This window comes from Aricia agestis, chromosome 6 (assembly GCF_905147365.1).
Source record: "Aricia agestis chromosome 6, ilAriAges1.1, whole genome shotgun sequence".
NCBI lineage: Eukaryota > Metazoa > Arthropoda > Insecta > Lepidoptera > Lycaenidae > Aricia > Aricia agestis.
In genome coordinates this window covers 15385278-15405122 of record NC_056411.1, presented here as the reverse complement: position 1 = coordinate 15405122, position 19845 = coordinate 15385278, and the positions used below count along the sequence as shown (strand labels likewise).

The 19845-nt window shown below is 36.7% G+C and overlaps 1 protein-coding gene across 1 annotated transcript in view; it reads left to right on the top strand.

The window, feature by feature from the left end:
• The window catches only part of LOC121727932 (tetratricopeptide repeat protein 28), a 72617-nt gene that overhangs the window by 6700 nt on the left and 46072 nt on the right, over nucleotides 1-19845 (top strand). Inside the window, exon 2 of the mRNA XM_042115996.1 lies at nucleotides 2970-3019. Within this exon, the coding sequence (XP_041971930.1) occupies nucleotides 2996-3019 (24 nt within the window). The 5' untranslated portion in view covers nucleotides 2970-2995. The remainder of the gene's footprint in view (nucleotides 1-2969; nucleotides 3020-19845) is intronic.

Genomic DNA, 19845 nt, shown 5'->3' with positions numbered 1-19845 from the left:
TATAAAAAAAACTACTGGCTAGATCTCGTTCGAACCAATTTTCGTTGGTAGTTTTTATAATAATGTACATCATATACCTGCCCCTACTTTAGAAGTTACAGGGGGGGTCTCGCAAACTACTCAGGTTATAAAAAAATGATATTAGAAACCTTAGTATGATTTTTGAAGACCTATCCATATATACCCACACGCATAGTTTAGATGAAAAAAAATTTTTTTGTTTCAGTTGTATCTATGGGGACCCCTAAAATTTTCAATATTTTTTCCAATTTTGTATCAAAATCTTAAAGCGGTTCACAGAGTACATCTACTTACCAAGTTTCAATAGTATAGCTCTCATAGTTTCGGGGAAAAGTGGCTGTGACATACGGACGGACAGACAGACAGACAGACAGACAGACAGACAGACAGACAGACATGACGAATCTATAAGGGTTCCGTTTTTTGCCATTTGGCTACGGAACCCTAAAAAGAAAAAAAAACTTCGGTTCGGCACACAAAAACCGAGGACAATAATCTGGAAACAATATAGACCACACTAATTATAGATAATTAGGGTTTTTTTATTAGGAGCAGGCAACCATAATAATATGTTTGGATGATACATTGCATTATTAAGCGAAAAAGAATAACAGATCCAAACTCAGAGCTCTACCGCAGGAAATGATTCTTAGTCAGATGACGGACATGCCCTATTTTTTTTTAATATCTATGGACGCTTCACACCACGTCAGTCTGGCCCCGTGCTAAGTACCTAAAGGACTTGTGTTACAGGTACCAGACAACGGAAATATATTTAATACTTTTATACTATACATATATTTAAGATTTTTATTATATCATACACATATTTAATACACATCCAGACCCGGGAACATTGAAAACTTTTTGTTCCGTCGGCGGGATTCGAACCCGCGACCCCCGGCTTGAGCTACTAACGCGCTCACCACTGAGCCACAGAGGTCGTCACTACTATTTGGTCGTATTATGTGAAATCAATGTTAAGTATAGTCGAGGTCTGTCTGGCTTGACATAACCCGACCATATTAAGTAGGTCTACCATCTGTCAAGGAATCAACTTGTCTGAAAGTACAAAAAGTAGCTTCACCTATAGCTAACCTAAGTCTGCGTTTGACCTTACCCCTATGGCCTATGCAAATATACTACAGTTCAGATTGTTTCGCTTTAATTTTGCAGTTAAACATTAATTATTTTTTTTAAAATGGCCTTCCATAGAGTTATGATATCAAAATTAACCAATGATTCTTATATTATATCACTTTAAAGTATGAATATTTTTTAACCAGGTCGAAGCCAGGTTATGTTGATAACTATTTTAAGATACCATCAAAGCCTAGTTTCGGAGTTTTTTGACAGAAGTTTATATAAATTCAGCTGCCAGCGTTGTTAATTGGATAATATTTTGATGGTAAAATAACTTTAGTCAAAACTGCAGTAAAAAAACTCAGGAACCAAGCATTAATTAAAATACAGACGTTGGCACAGGTTAACAATTACTACAAGGAGCAAGCCACTTTCGTTAGGTAACACGTATAGGACTCTTCCCAGTGCCAAGTGTAATAACAATGATGAGACCAATCACCAACGCACCTACACGATACAGTATAGAATATTTAAAAGTATACCCCCTCACTAATAAACGCTGTATAAGCTTTGAATAGTTATACAGTGTTTTGTCTTCTTCAATCCGATTAAAAATGTCACTTGTGTGACAGGAACATGACTGATAGTACATGGATGTTTGTGTGGTATTTATAAATAAGAATATCACATAAATTGTACGCATAATATAATGCCTATTCAATACCTTATTAAAATAATTGATATTAGTCCAAACATAGTCAAAGTATATCGGTACCAAACATATTTTATCAAAATCGGGCATGGCTAGACGCAACTTCACTGTACCAAAAACCACTTAGTTAAAATATATCTTATGTCCTTCCCTGGGACTCAAATTAACATACCAAATAGACAGATACACCTTCGCATTCATAATCTAAGTACCAAATAACCTAAACCTAATACCAAATAGACAAACAGACAAACTTTTGAAATTATAATATTAGTAGGTAGCTAAGAATAGTGTGGATTATTTATTCACCAGTATGGATGCTGAACAGTGATTACAATGAAGAGGCCATTGTACCTAGTCGTTAGCCATCTGCTAACAATGAGGTCTCGTGCGGGTAATGGGTTAGCCCGGCACCTGCTACCGCGGGCCGCACTGCCTGCTGCCGCGGGCGAGGCTGCCGTGCTGCCGCAATTATACCAAATTTGATCCCATTTTAAGGAAAGTGGGTTATTTCGTAAATTTAATAGCGTTTTAGGGCCATTTTTGTGTCTAACGTGTTAGTAATAACTTCAAAAATAATCTAACTGGACAAATTATTACAACGATACCTAGGTAATGGCTGGTTTATTTTTCTAATCCAGTAATCCAATCCAGCGCTGGATTGGAATAATGTAAACCTGCTACAACCAGCCCTGGATTTCAATTTAAATAGGCCGTATAGGCCTCGGCCTAGGGGCGGCAGCGTCCTAGGGAGCCGGCAGCGTTCTAGCTGCCTAGGGGCGGATTTCGAATATGGGGGGCGGAAAATTAAGTGGCCTACGCTCATAAAAAATATAAATCCGGCACTGGTTATAACTGACCAGTATATTCATTATTCACGTAGGCTCAATGTACCCTTCTTAACTTAAATCATGTTTCTATTTTATTCTTTCTTCACGTTTAATCTTAATTACTACATAACAAGTCTATTCCACAATTTTTTACATACTTTAAAAGCCGTAACGCGTGTTTGTTTTCCTCAAATATAAAGTTGTTCATGTATTTATTAATTGCCGGAATGATATTTTAATATCGTGTTTTCAAAAGGTTTATTAATGTACGAAAACACTATACTGTAACGGTATTTTAATATAAGGTTTTTTTTCTCTTTCAGATTGAAACGAAAACATGAAATGAAAGATGTCACAGCGAGATTTTTCAGAGGTAAGAATGTTCAGTAGTTATTAGATCTTTTTCTTTTCTCTCAGTCGTTTTATAAGAAGATAATTACTTTATAATTTATATATATCTATGCTTCAGATCAACCAAAATTTAGGTCAGTATAAACTAAACAATGTAACCATTTACTAATCACAAGTTATTTAGGCTTGTGATTAATATACGCTATTTATCTATATCTATACTAATATTATAAATGCGAAAGTGTCTCTGTCTGTCTGTCTGTCTGTCTCGCTTTCACGCCAAAACTACCGAACCGATTGTAATGAAATTTTGTATACAGATAGTCTAAAGCCTGAGAAAGGACATAGGCTACTTTTTTACTGGAAAAAAAGGTTGTCAGGGGGTGAAAATGCGTAAATTTGTTCAAATTAAGTTAGTTCCAAAAATTCATAATAAATGGCGCCGTGCGTCTTCTACATCGCGCTGACGCTTGCTCAAAAGTCTTTCTTTAAGAGGTGGTATCATCTTACATTTAAGTTTCGATTTTTTTCGATTGTTATATCTATTCTACGGTATTAAATAACCCAGTACTTTAACTGTGCAGTGACGTAACCTTAAACCTATCAATGATAAATAGTTTATGGGTAAAGTTGTGTAATTGGGGGGCTAAATAAGCTTCAAAATTTGGCATAAAATATAGAGATTAAATTAAAAAAATGAAATATTATATGTATGCACACTAATAGGGTTGTTGAGAAAGTGATTAGGAGGAAGAGGAGGAAGAGGAATTTTCACGCGCAAATTTAGAGGATGCGGATGAGGAAGAAGATATTTTTTGAGGAAGAGGATGCGGATGAGGAAGCGGATGAGGAAGAGGATCATAGGAAATTATAAATACTAACGGACCCAACCCAAAAGTCTTGGTCCTGTCTGTCCATAACTAGGTACATGCATTACACAAAAAATAATTAAAAGGGCATTTTCCAGTGGACCCAACTATGAATCTAAACCATTCTCAAAACACACACAATAAAGAATCATCAAAATCAGTCCAGCAATTAAGGAGGAGTTCAGTAACATTCACAACACACGCACACAAAAAAGATGGATACGCGACGCGTATGCGCAGTGAAATTGCTCATAAATTCCTCTTAAATTTTGAGGAAGCGATAGCGGAAAAGGATTTTTTTTTATTTATGAGGATGCGGTAACGGTTGAGGAACCCAAATATTGCGGAACTTCCTCATTATGAGGAAGCGGAAGAGGAATCCTCAGCAACCCTAGACACTGCACAGCTGTTTTGATTTAAGGGGTACCAGGGTTTTTTTATTAAAGCTTTTGACCAATTTTGTTGACATCGCGCGCTATAAACTGAAGTCCACGCGGACGAAGTCGCGGGCAACAGCTAGTTTATTATATATGCAGCGCTAGTCGCTAGCATACCCTCCTTCTGTATACTAAAAGGTCTCGAATAATATAATAAGCCGTATACAACGGTACGTCGCTGTGTGCCACCCAAAGGAAAGATCTTTCACATCAAAAGACACGTCGTAAACGTAATCATAGACTCAGGAGTCAGGAATCATAAAGTCAAAATGGAATTTACACGATAAACATAATTCTTCTCATCTCGGGATACAACCTGCGGTAACTTGTCAATTGCTATAATGGCGGTTGGAAAATTGCCTTTCTCAGAACGTCTAGTGAATATAAAAGTTGGTCTGACGATATAAACTTAATGCCACTGTGTTTTATAAAAAGTTTTTAAAAGCGTGTGCCGATCGTTAAATGTTTATTTTAGTCTGAATCATTATGTTTTGATTGTGATAATAGCGATACAAAGCATATTATGCCCTTATAAGTTAGAACTTAGATCAGATCACCAATTAGTTTCTCTCGCGGTCTATTTTCAGAATTAAAATGACCTTCGCGGTCCACACATTTTATAAAAAAATATTTTTTAAACAAATAACAGAAATAACAAAGGTATCAATCAATGAGAAAAGTGTCAATTTTAGTTGCTAATAATTAAAAATTATCTGTCTGAAGTTTGAAGTGAAATTGGTGCAATTGGTGCAAGCTAATAGCTATTGACATTAAACGAAGTTCATCTTGGTCGGTGGACCGCACACAATGGGTAGGCGGTCCGAATGCGGACCGCGGTCCGCCATTTGGTGACCCCTGAGTTAGATGTATACTATTACTATATTAATTGAATTTATACGGTATGCTACGTAGAATTTTGTTTTACCCCGTGGGGTAACAAAATTTGCTGTGACAAATTTGTATACATCGTAGATATAGGTATCGCATATGCACCTAAGACTCAGTGTACTCCACACCCAATGTTACCTTAATCGGTTCAGCGATATAGATCATAGGCGGAGAGATAGAAGAGACACTAGAGAGACACTTTTGACAAACAATATAATCATCAAAAGTACCATAATTTGAACTTCAATCAAGTACAAGATTTTTGAAAAAAATAGTGATCACTAATTCCCTTCTCATAATAGACCAAGAGCTCGTCTACTGTGGGGGCTATTTCATCTAATCACCACGGTGGAATACACCCACAGGGTCTGACACGTAGTTATGATATAATTGCTCGCCCATGCCAGTAGTTTGCATGCCAGTAATTGCATGACTAACGCACTCCGTTACTGTCCCACATACTGGCACCGTTTTGATGATTGTGCATCTCGTGATGCTGTAACAAAACTTCATAAAAATATTTTGGTATTGTGTATTACATTCATGCTCCTAGTAACTCGGTTTTTGAGCTCTTTCAACAAGTTTATCTTTACAGCAACGTTGTTAGTTGTTGAATTTATACAGGGTGCAATTAAACCTTCCTGCCAAATTTTGATATAGTGATCCTTGTTAAAAATAAAAATACACGTATTTTTTCTTTTATATAATCACTAAGTACTAAAATGTTGAGAAATAGCTTCCGAAAGTTATCCTAAAAACACTACAATTAATGGACACGACGCGTCGCCCACGCGTGATGTGACCCCAGGCGTGCGCCTCCCCCCGCGATACCCCCGCTCATTCCCCCTCGATGCGAGTGACCGTTCTGCAACGATTTTAAATGGGATAAAATATGTGAATAAAAGAATATAACACCCAATTTTTTTTGGTTAAATGGTCTCTCCAAATGATACTTAAGCCCTGGAAAAAATTTGGCAGGAAGGTTTAATTTATAGTTAATGAAAATAGATAAAGAATGAGAATAGATGAGCTCGTATCAGAAAGCCCCAAAACCTGGCAAACGTTATTCTCCCGATATAACGTTTTTAGTACTGGGATCTATAAACTGATATTTTGATTAAATTATTATTCTATGCTCCTCAGGTAGGCAAATATGCACATAAAGAAGTCCTTATTTTCTTGTATTTTGTAAACATTTAATATTTCGATAATACCAGTTACATACTTATATATTTTAAGTGCCTTCACACTTACTAAAGTCTATTTTAGTTGATGCTAATACCGAAGACGAAGCGCTCCAAAACTCACGACAAATTAGTTTCAATTAATGCATACGAAGCGTGTAAACATCCCAAAAATTAAGACGAATGGCTAATTAATAGATACCTCCGAGCGCATTTATAATTTTAACTGTAAACTTTGTAACTTGATTAAGGAATTTAACGGTCTCATGGAAAGTCAACGGATGCTATTACGAGTACGACTAATAAATGACAACCGAGATTCGTTTATGATAGTAAGACTTTTAGATGCATGGACAAAATCGGAAGTAACAGTCCTGGGTTTATAAATAGGCCGTATAAACCGCGGGTTAGGAGGGACGGCAGATTTCGTACTTGGGCAGAGGAAATAAAGTGGCCTTCACTTATAAACGTATAAATCCGGCACTGAGGAGTAATGCTGCCATATTTTCAGCGTATTACCAAGATCAACCACGAAAATGCAAAATTACGAAACGCCAAAACATGCTTGTCGCTCTACAACTCCACACTCTACATACCTCCAATGTTACGAGGAAAAGTCGTCTTCAACACAGGGAAAAGCCTGCTATGGCTGTCTTCTGAGGAATACCTATTAAAACTATATCAAATTGGTTTTACTTAGCCCGAAGAGCAGTAACTTTCTTAATGCATTAGTTATGACGCATTTGAGCTACTGTTTAATGGCTCAGTTAGAGACTAGAGTAGTAATATAAATCTTTATCTTATATCTTTAAACGAGCAATTCTTGTAAATTGGAATCTCGGAATCGGCTCCAACGATTTTCATGAAATTTAGTATTTAGGTCGGATTCGGGGGCAATAAATCGAGCTAGCTAGGAATCATTTTTAGAAAATGTCATTTACATGTCATGTCATTGTCGAATACCGAGCAAAGCTCGGTCAAATAGCTATTGCTCAGTAACACATAGATTAGTGTTTTTCAAACTGAGGGTCGCGACCCCCTGGGGGTCGCAAAGCTTCTGTAGAGGGGTAGCCAGAAGTCAAGAGTACCTACTATTTCTTTAAAAATAAGAATAAAGAAAAAAAATGATACATTGATACTAGAGATGTGCCGACTAGTCGGTAAAGCCGACTATCTCGGCCACTTTTGTAGTCGGCGACTAGTCGGCGAATAGTCGGCAAAAAGCGCCGACTCCGACCGAATCGGCTTTTTACTTTTTTGCTATTATTATTGAAATTACATTAAAGAAAAACCTTGATTATTATTTATAATGTGTTCATATCACAATCAATCAGTGTTACACATTTTATAATTTTAAAATGTGTAACACAGAAACAATTCTTTCTGAAATTACTTGCTAGTAAAAAAAATATTTTTGTAAATATAATTTTAACAACAAATTAAGTATGTATGTATCATGTACATGAAATATTTAATGAAAACCATCAATTGATTGTGTCGTTTCAATGATACAGTAATTGCTGTATCATTGAAACGACACATTTGACGACCTCTGTGGCTCAGTTCGTCGCGGGTTCGAATCCCGCCGACAGAACAAAAAGTTTTCAAAGTTCCTGGGTCATGGATGTGTATTAAATATTATGTGTATCATATAATAAAAATTTTAAATATATATGTATAGTATAAAAGTATTAAATATATTTCCGTTTTCTGGTACCCGTAACACAAGTCCTTTAGGTACTTACCACGGGGCCAGACTGACGTGGTGTGAAGCGTCCATAGATAAATAAATAAAATAAATAAATAGAAAAAAAAATTAAGTAACGTACGCGAAGTAAACATAACACGATTCGACACGTTTGCAGGCGGCGCGGCGTGTGCGACTTACTCGCGAGAAAGCAGTAAAAAAGCGTTACGGAAACTTCCGAAACCATGATCGGCTTGGCCGACTAGTCGGCCGATTAGTCGGCTTCTTTGCAGCCGACTAATCGGCTAGTCGGCCAAAGTCATGATCGGCACATCTCTATTTGATATATTAGTAGGAGAATTTAAATTCATAAACATAAAAATTATAAAAAAACAAAGGATGGGGGGTCACAAAATATTTTTCATACCAAAGCATCGCATCATAAAAAAGGTTGAAAAACACTGGCATTGACTAGAAGCTTGGGAACTACATTATGCAAGGAGATACCAGGCGAGCCACGGGAACGGTACAAAAAGTGCAATACAAGTTCTACGGCATGAGACTGTGACGTAATTGCAGTAAACAGCTTGAAGAATCCATGTTATAGGAATTCTCAAGCGATTAGCGTGAAGTGCGCTATGTTAGAGCGTGCCAAACGAATAATTCTAAAATATCTACATTCTACTGTACTTACCATAACTTGTGCACTTTACGCATAAAGCCGACTAATATGGCTATTCTCGTCAACTTGTTCGCTAAATGTTTATTGATTTTCAATTTATTTTGCATTTTGTAATTGTAGCTTAATACTGCAAATAAATTAAGCTTACTACTATGAGTAGTATGACATTATTGAGTAGTGCAATCATTGGCTGGTTTTACAAACTGAAATTTAGTCTCATATGGTATTTATTTTAAGAAATTTATATAGGCCTATTAACTTGCACGATTTTTTTACTATGTCAAAAATTTTCTATGCAAGGATTTTGACAAAAATAATTATAATTAAAGGCGTGCGTCCTTAGTGCATAAAAAGGTGCATCTGGTAACAAAATATTTAACGTTTGTAAATATTGCTTTTTAAATGCTTTAAACTTTGTACTTTTTGCATTGGTGCTCCATTTCCTAGACATGCGTTTCTAGGGAACGCATTAAACGTTGTCGGTTTCATAGCATAAACTAATCATTAAGATTTAATGAGTAATGATAAAAAATATAAAAATACAAATTACGCCTATGTTCGTGCGGTGCGGCGTAATGTGCGATAAGCCCTTTATCCACTGCCGCCGTCACGTCACCGACAAAAATTTAAATAAAATGCCACTTCATGACCTAGGCTATAGCTTAGCTTAGCTATAGCTAGAGTTTGCAGGTTCGATCCCGGGTAAAGACGTGTACCAATGAGTCCTTTTCAGATCTCAAGTACATAATATGGACGCTGGTACGATTAAGGAAAACATCGTGAGGAAACCCGCACATGGTTAGTTCCAGACGTATTCACCTGTTCTTTCCTCTGGACTAGGCCGACTATGTTACGAGAATACCGTATGCGCTGGGGCGCCCAGACAGGCATTTAAAAAAATCTTGTCTTGTCCCAGGCTCTACAGTATTTGAAGAGTAGTTACTTCGCTCTGAAAAATACTGCATAAATCGTCTACAATGGATGCAAAGGTTCTTTTATAGCTTTCATTTTCTATCGACATTTGTTTAGCGACCCATGCCGGCGCCGCGCCGGCTTATAATGACGTAGAGCAAAATTAAACCTATATCCTTTGAAGTTTTGTTGATGACGTCCCGGTGACGGCGGTGGTGGACTAATGTGCGATAGGTTTACGTCAGGGATTTAATACCACTCTAATAATAACCCCGAGCCGTCCGCGTCGTCGACACAAGTCGGGATCCCTTTCGCAAATAAGAATATTACATGCGGTTTTAATGAACACAGAAAAATATAAGACATTCATGGAATAACAGGTTAGGTATAGGTAGGTTCAGGGAAATTGATGCATAAGCAGATGGTGGACCTACGTATTTTTATCGGGTTATGTCGAACCCAGCTGGTTATGGCTAACATTGTTAACGCAACCAAAATACTTACGTTCGCCATCTACTTACCTACACAACAATTACTCTGATGGTTCATGTGTTCTGTACTAGAGAAAAAAATAGGATGCCCAACATTACTAATGCTTGTATCGGATAGAAGAGTAAAGTAGTAATTTTCTCCTACAATCCCATATTCAAAGATTCCTTGACGTCATCAGACAAAAAGGCTGACGATGATGATGGAAATACCTGCCGTCTTCATAACAAAAAGTGCATCTAACCGGGCGGGCGTAACAACGTCATTGCGATAGCGAGTGCCTTTCGCGATAATTATGGCGTTATGGCGTTTCCTCCACGTCGGGAATCGGGATAGTGGACAGGTATAATACTGTTTAGTATGATATTATATATTTTATGTACGCCATTACATCTTATAAATGTATACTTTACTTTATTACAATTAATGTTAGACTGTTTGGAGACTTAATAAACGAAAATAAAATAAAATTACTACAGTTTAGAGTTTGGTCGAGCCACTCTCAAAGACTTCGACGTCCATGAACGGTACGACCAGTATGCACACTGTACAATTTCGACTATCATAATTAATTTTAAACAAAATATACTTATACATTCTCCCTGCACGTTCATGATATTCACCTGCATAATTAGGGCATCGAGACCGGGTTTTCCCGAAACTCGAAAACCCGGGAAAACCCGGGCCTCAAAGCTCGGCTTTTAGCTAGTACTATTTGATTTTTACCTAAAAATACATTTTTGTGCCTTGCTATGGTATGATGCCCAGTCTTCTTTGCAATTTAAAATCTATTTTATAGTCGTCTAACTTACTAAAAACCTCTTTGCCGTTATAAAAAGCTTTTTGTCGTTATTTGTTATATATTCGCAATAGTCATAAATCGTAGTCGTATCAGATAACTGTGGACTAGCCCTAAGTTGAAATAATCTAGTTAAATTAACCCAATATTAAGACAATGCAACCAGAAAATGTCTCCAGGAAAGCAGCCCCTAGAAACCGACAGAATTTCCATCAAGTAGGTTCTTATGATGTGAAACCATTTTGTATTCCAACATTACAGTTTGGCCAATGCGGCAGATTGCTTTTCATAAGCGAAGCTTTGAGACTGATGATAGTAACACATAATAGGACGAATGATCTTTCTATAGCCGGCCGTGGATGGCAAACTCACTGCGAAATAATTGTTAATACAGTGATTTTAGTAAACCCAGATGAAATACAAGCCGGGGTTGTTATCAGCACAAGCACCAGATACAATTTCTTGTGTGTTGCACCATGACACCATGGTTTAGCTTCCAAACCAACCTTTAAAAAAGCAACCTTCCGCATTTGCCGAGTGGTCTGGTCTGGTCAAATAAATGGTTATCTGACATGAATTCTGTCACAATAGACAAACAACGACAAAATTCTTTGAGGAATTTTCCAGTAAGTTAGAAAATTAACTTAAATTACAAAGCACAATCGGCTTAGCAAAAAAGCAATTTAAGGTAAAAACTATGTCACAAAAATTTAGTCACAGGTACAAAGTATGCCAAACATCATTTAGGATTAAATAATTATTAATAATTTGACAATCAGCAATAAAAATGTAAAAGATTAAAATGTAAGGATTTTCTGGCATACGTTTTATTTTAAAGTTCAATTTACTGTCTTCAAAAATTCGAGATAGATTTTATATTATATTTCATAAAATGCAAATTACATTTTAATAATACATGTATTTGGGGGTGAAGCTTGTTCTAACACGTAATTTAGGCCCGAAAATATATATTTATAAGCTTTGACAAGATCACTAATATAGATGAGGTTAAAATAGTCGCCTCAATAAAAGTATGATACGGCCGTATCCGTTTGGCGTTTACCCGAGACTTTGTTGGGCAGTGATGTGACCCGAAACAATGGTATTTGAATAGTATTTAACTGGGTAGGTGCTGGAAATTGCAGAAAATCATATGTAACGTACTTTCGCATTGTTAATATTTGAATTGTAAGAAAACCCGAAAAACCCGGGTACCCGGTTTTTCATTTAACAAAAACCCGAAAACCCGGGTTTTGAAATATGGGCCGGGTTTCGATGCCCTATGCATAATATGTCACTGGCTGATGAGGATTTGAGGTAGAGGTCATATACTTAAAATCATAATAAATGTATTTTAACTGGAAATTCCATCATGTTTAAGAAAGTTGAATTAAATCCCAGTTTTCAAATACCTTCAAGTAAATTATACTCTTGGATGGAAGTAAAACTAATAAAGCGGGAAACATATCAGTTACATATTGGATTCAGTAGGCCTACTACGAAACCGTTTTGAGACTCAAACAATCGGACGAGAATCCTGCGTCCTGCTCTAACAACGTCATTTCACGTTTGTTAGAGTAGAACGCAACATTGTCGTACGATTGTTTGAGTCTCAAAATCGTTTCGTAGTACGGGCCCTGGATTATACAAACTACATAATATAAGTCTGCCATTAAAACATTGCAATTATCAACCAATACAAAACATAGAAAACCACTTCTTTGCAGCTTGGCAACATTTCTGTGAAGTTCTATTTTATTTTATTTGTTGGTTTAATCCCACTGCTAGAGCCTGCCCCAACAATAGCAGGGGGCGATTGTCGTCGCACAATACGTCGTATTTCACACCCTGACGAGCCTGCCCTGCATCAGTTTACATGCTCGCTAATAAAGCAACTGCACAACCATGTTGCATTCGAGTTTGTATGAATCGCGGTAGCGCTGGATGGGTGGAATATGAAATGTAGAGTTCCGTAAATCACAAGCTTTCAAGCAACTGTATCAAGAGTGACCATGATGGTACAAAATAGCATATTTAACAGGTGCTCTTAACTTTTTTTTAGAATAATACTGTCAGGTTTGTAGGCCTTATATAGAGGTCATTGTAAAAAAATTGCCCTAATTTTATTTCTCTTATAATATATGTTTCTATGAGTAATTCCCTAACGTCATGGGTTTGCCCATACAGAAAATAAAATATGTATAAGTAACTCTTTCAACGCTGCTGCTTTCACATACACATGGAAACCCTACCAGTACTATCACTTTGTTTTGTTGAACCCTGTAGAGAAATACCTATGTCATTAGTCGGTCCTCGATTGAAAGTCTTTAACTAGGGCTTAAAGTACACACGTCACGTCAATACTACTACAACGTAAGAACTGATTCCAGAGACGATAGTATTAATCGTCGCAAGTATCAATCAAAGACATCAGAGGATGAAGTGGACAACTAACAATTTTAAAACTGGCATTTTGCATAAATTGAGGTTGTAGGACCGGGAAAATGATTAAAAATAAAAATTATTGAATTCTACGTGTAGCTCGATATATTAGCTAGATGAAGTAGGTAAGTTACAAGGTTTGTTCAAATTATAAGAGATAAAAAGAGTTTATTTTGCTCGTATGTTGTAAAATATTAAGTAGTTATCCACTTCATCAACTCATGTCTTCAATCCTTACTTTGTAGAGTATTGAACTTTGAAGTACGGCAGTGCGGTAAACGTATGAAAGACATCGAGACCCATTACAAGTATTTATGCGCTGCGGTCGCGCCGACAAAGGCCCTCACTTTGTTTCCCTCCCGCAATATTCATAAAAACGAAATAAATATATACGGTCGACGGTCGAAAAGGCACATCGACACGTCGAATTGCGACCATCGATCTCAATTTACTTAATTAAAGACTTATAGCACGACAAAAAGTTCGTCCTTATTTTATTTGCAGAGGTACTTAATTATTGTTCCGAAAGTAATTAGGTAAGTATTACTTTCAAATAATATCTATGTGTCATAATCTTGTGTAATTCTCCTGTTTGTTTTCGCATCAAGCAAAAACTTTTCGACTAATTTGTGTAATTTTTATCATTTTTTTTAAATTCACATTCCTTAAGGGTGTAGACAGTAAACGAAATATAATACAAATTATTGGTTTTTTGAGAGTTTGTATTTATTATGTAGTTACCGAAAATGACATAGTTTTACTCATTATCTTTATATATTTTTTTTATTTTATTCAATAAATGGTAAATATTTAATCCGCAATACCACGTGATCGCAAACAGCCATCACAGAGTGTGACGTAACGATCTCCAAAACATTGTGTGTGACAGTGACATTTTGATGTCAAACCCATACAAAAATTTTTGTTATTTGGAGGACCGTGACGTCATAGCGACGCCATGATGAACTTTAGCGTTTTAGCGGAAATTTTAAAACGAATAAGTGGTTTATTAAATTTACTTAAATAAGAGTGTATTTAAAATTATTTTTTATATATGTATATTTTAGGTGTAACAAATGTACATCTGTAAAATAATTAATATATTTCCTAAAAATAGTCTACACTCCTATTATTAAATATAGATTATTATTTTTCATCATTATTATTCACAATTACTGTTGACGAAAAATCATTCGATTAAATATTGCATTGTTCAGTGTTAAAAAATCTTAAACTTAGCAAAAGTATAAGAATTTTTAAAGTATCTCCGACTCTACCTTTTTCTTGCAAAGTATTTCATTCCGCGATAAATGTTAACAGTTCATTAAAATAAATGTTATTTACAACGGCATAACAAATGAGCTCGCCTCACATCCTGCGGCTGTTACGAGTCGCAATAAACATTGTATCAGTGAAATAATCGCTTACCAAAAGTACACATTAATACGTACTTTTATTTGTTTTGTGTACTTTTTATGCGGCGCATAATCCAGGCTGTGAATGTTGATCTGCCTCCCGCGAACCACAGAATAAGTTAAGCTTTTACACAATATGCGATACGACTGGTCACTGGTATATACCTTGGACATAAGAGCTTTTAAAAATCTTGTCTGATATCGCACAGAAGATATAAAATTATATAGGGACCGTGCAGAAACTATAGAGGGCGTCGTAATTCGACAGCAGCGACACGATGCGAGTAAAAGAAGTAACTTGTGAGTGACTTTGGCTTCGCATTCTCTTTGACCCCGGCTAGTTTTTAAGTGATTTTTTTATTTTTTAGACTATAAAATGATTTGATACTTACACTCCCAAGTGGCCACATGCGGCCGCGAGAACAACAACAGATTTCCAAGAATCCGCGATCGAAGGATTAAAGTAAAAGACTAGATGACGCCCGCAACTCCGTTGCGCCATAAAACATTTATCGCGCGAGAACCGTACATTTTCCCGGGATAAAAAGTATCCTATGTCCTTTCTCGGGGCTCAAAGTAAATCCATACCAAATCTCAGCAAAATTGGTTCAGCGGTTTGGGCGTGAAGTGCTAACAGACAGACACACTTTCGCATTTATAATATTGAGTATGGATGAGTTTCTAACCGTAAACAAAGAACGAAAGCGTGAATAAAAATGTATAAATCTTATCTAGTAACTAGTCATCTAAGAAAATATCTGAAAAAGCAATGATATTGTATGAAAAAGTAGAATATCATTGTGAAAAAGTAATTAGTAGCATCCATCAGCATAGAAAGTAAAAACTTGATAAATATTGCAATAAAATAATGAAGATGCAAAAATACTTATAATAATTACTGAAAATGCCTGTGGATTAATAAAATAAAACAAGTTCACTGAAATAAATGCTTTTATTTCATCAACCTTCTGTGATTCGCTCGATACCATCTTCACAACTTTTGTTTGTCTCTATTTTTAACTAATTTCAGTCTGGACCTCATCAGTGCAAACACCATATAAGTATTCTTTAAATAACACCCAAAGACTGCACTATTAATCTTTTTCCTACTTGAAAAATCATCCTTTTGAGAACCAACACTTTGACAAGATGGTTCAAGTTCAATACTATCCTCAGTAGTGAATTCCAGGCAGGACTTCTCCAAATTATCCTTACTTTTGATGCAAATTTATGCCAATTAAATGAGCTGTGCATAAGTATGTATATCAATCTAGATGGAAGCCAGTTTGGATGTTTACTGAAAGAAGCAACGGTTATAGGTTAGGTTCATATTGTGTTCATCAAAAATCAATTTATGTTTATATAATCTACAAAATTCAGTGTTTTTACGATTCTACACATAAAATTCATGGAACTTTTTAAATGCTAACGTATGTTTTTACCGGCTTTTATCCATTTCTTTCGTTTTTCAATATGCCAAGGGTTGTGAATACTTTTGGCAGAAAAATAGTAAAATTTTACTCCATTCGATTTGCCTTTATTTTTCTTGTATGTATTAGAACATCCGGAAATACAACAATGCATTTTAAGTCTTCAAAATTCCCAAACTTCTCAAGAAATCTTAAAATTTTCCGTAGCTTGACTAGAGCTTGACAATAAAATTCGTAAAAGTTTCAGCAACTCGTCACTAGTGGCGGTGTCATCGCTCTGCACGGTCCCTATAATTAAGTTTCTAAAACACATCCCCGTCTTATGGCGGCTCTCGACATAGGCGAACGCGTTGGCCAACGCGTCTGCAGACGCGTTGGCCCAATGTGTAGAACGGGCGTTCGCGCGTTGGCCAACGTCTAAATACCTACGGCCAACGCGCGAACGCCCGTTCTACACATTGGGCCAACGCGTCTGCAGACGCGTTGGCCAACGCGTTCGCCTATGTCGAGTGCCGGCATTACACCTATGTAGGTATTTATCTGTACGATATCCAATACCGTATCTTATAAAAACCGCTGAAGTCGAGACTATCTGAGCTGGCCAGCTATAAAACAGATGTAGACCCCGCCTCCCGGCTGGTTTGCATGAGTTTAAAAAAATAAAAAGTACGTTTAATCCGCGATAATGCTCGACGTAATAACAGTCGTAACGTTATTAAGTGCTTCGTGAAACAAATTCGAATCGACTGGATGTAATTTAGTGCCATAAAACATCGTTTTGTCAACGATTTTAAAATTCTTTATGGGGAGGAGGAGGAGGAACATGGAGAGGATGTTGGCCTCTTTTTTTTATTACATCGGGAAATGCATTACGCATCCCCGACGGATTGGGGACATCGGCCGGGGTATGTGGGACTCTCCGAGGAATACCCACTAAAACCCCATGGTGCTCCGCTCCCCGCTTAGGCAAAGTTACGGGCACGATCAACCCACCTCAACTTTACCAACTCCATTTTGGCCTAATATGGATGAGCACGAATGATTACAACCTTCGATCAATTACAACTTACAAGCATGTAGAGAGGCATGTGCGTCGGTTGCTAAGAGCCTCGCAATCGTAATGTCAATCATTATTATCCAACACCACCCATTGTCTCTTCACATTCAAGAATTACACGAAGACAAAACGTAATGACGAGGTCATTACGTTTATTCTTCGTGTAATTCTTAGTGAAGGACGTATCAAAGCTCATGTCCTCTTTCGACTAAAAACAATCAATGAATGTTTTAACATTGATCAATCTAAACGTATGACGAGTTGATGACGAGGTGCTTATAGCGTATACTTACGACTTACAACAAAAAAAAATACAAGGAGCTAAAACGAGGAAAATTCAGTAGCGTGAGTGTAAATACGCCCCTGGCTATCATTTGACAGGCAATATGGCGGACGATGATTGCGCGCGAAACCGATCACGAGCGCATTCCCGAGACGTGCGCGTGCCGGAACAAAAACTATCGCATCAAACTCATTTTCAGCGTGTTTAATGCGTAAGGATGCGTACGCACTAGCAGACGACAGGATGATTATCTGGCGACAGGTATGCAACAGGCGGGCAGATATTGTACAATATCTGCTGTATAACGAAAATTTCCTTAACGAAATGTTTGGCAGATTTACTTTGCAAAAAAGCATTTGGCAGGTAGGAGCTATTATGCTACTTCTGTCATACGCCTGCTGCATTGCTGTCGCAAGATACGTAATCGACCTTTGAACTAGCGATGCGTATGACTGATCTTTATCGATTAGTGTCGTCTCACACTGTTTTTTTTTTTTTTTATAGGGGCCGTCTATGGACTGTTCGTCCATATCCTTTTTTTGTTATTTTATTATTTAGATTTTTCGCACCAAGGATAATTGAAATAATATTATGAATTTTAATTAATTGTGGTCCATCACGCCATGGACACTTTTTTTTTTAAATATATATGTGTATATATATATTTAATAGAATACAGTATAATATGTTATACATATAATAAATAAATATATATATTTATTGTTTTATAAATTGCATAATAATAATATTAATGTTTTGAACGGTGGGGTCCCAGTCGGTGTGGCGGCCAGTAGATCCGACATTTTCCGATTTCCTTAGATTTTATGCTGCTCCACCCTTTGCCTTTAGATGTTGTGACATTGGCTTGGTGGAGAGGGGTCACTCAAGCTGGGTGAAGTTTCTAGGTTGTTAAAAAGATATCGTTCTGTGTCGAATCTACCCGCCATGTGGCTTAGGACTTTATCGTTCCTGTCTTTTATAGCCATTTTTATATTATAATCTTTTATGTTGACACCTCCGTGGCTCTTTTTATGAAGCTTGCCACAGCGTCTCCATCAGTGTCAGTGTAATAGACACAGGTGTTAGTGTGCCGGGATATAGCTACAACTGCATGAGGAACGTCTCACACTGTTGACAATTGCGCGGCACTGCAAAAATTCTCACATAATTTCACACAAAGGACGTTCACTACGATATTGTGTGTGATAACGCCAAGTCAAGGAGCACCTCTATGCGTACAAGTTGGCAACAAACTTCCCCCGGCTCGTTATTTGTTATTTTAACAATATGGTAATACTGCGTCGCCTAAAATAGAGAACAATAGCGAGTTATCGAAGACGCGATGATCTTAGACATTGTATTGTTGAATTAAACTTTACTGCCTAATTTTACCATAATAGTAGGAAATTGTAGAATTCGACTGAATTTAACGATGGTTTTCAATACGCAAATGAAGCTAATAAGGCTTTAAAAATGTATTGGAAACGTTTTGTCTTCTAGACAGTAATGACTAATGAGTAAGTACAGTATTAAAGAATACACACTGCAGTACATAATTTATCAGCTTTACGATAGGATACAATCAAATAATTTCGCAACAAGGTATAAGCTGTTATAATATTACCAAATGTGCATACTAAAATTATCTACCTACCATACGTATTTGCAAATATCTGACTATCGTATCTCTAAATCTAGGCTGCGATGTAATCCCACATTGGGCAACCGTGTCCGCACCGTGCCATTAGCGCTGCGTTCTCGTATCAACTATCTTGAGAGAGTCCCACGCCGCTATTAAAATGTGTTTACAAAAAATTCCCATACGTCCTACACTTTTCCTCGCAACCATCAAAATCCATAATTCCGTGTCCCAATTATTGCGTGATTTGTCTCGGTACTTACGCACGTTAATTGTTTTATAGTTGATAGAAATCGTAATTATCCGAGGGCCTCAGACAAAAAATAGACAAAGGTGACCGACGACGAAGGGTTTTTGTTTATACCTGTTGCGGCGTTTGTTTTTTTTTTCTTACCTTTTTTGAGATCAAACAAAGGATTTCGTTCCAGCATCCCCCACTTAGAGGAAGGTTTTTTATTACCTGTATCTATGTCTTCTTTGTTCCCTTTATTCGAGTAACGAGTCCATCTTAGTTTGAGGGAGAAACGTGCGAATTTAGAATCCTGGTAAAATTGTGTATTTATGTTTTACAAATGTATACTAATGCTTAGTTTAAGACTATTTTACAGCAGTATATTGTTTTATTATTATTTTAC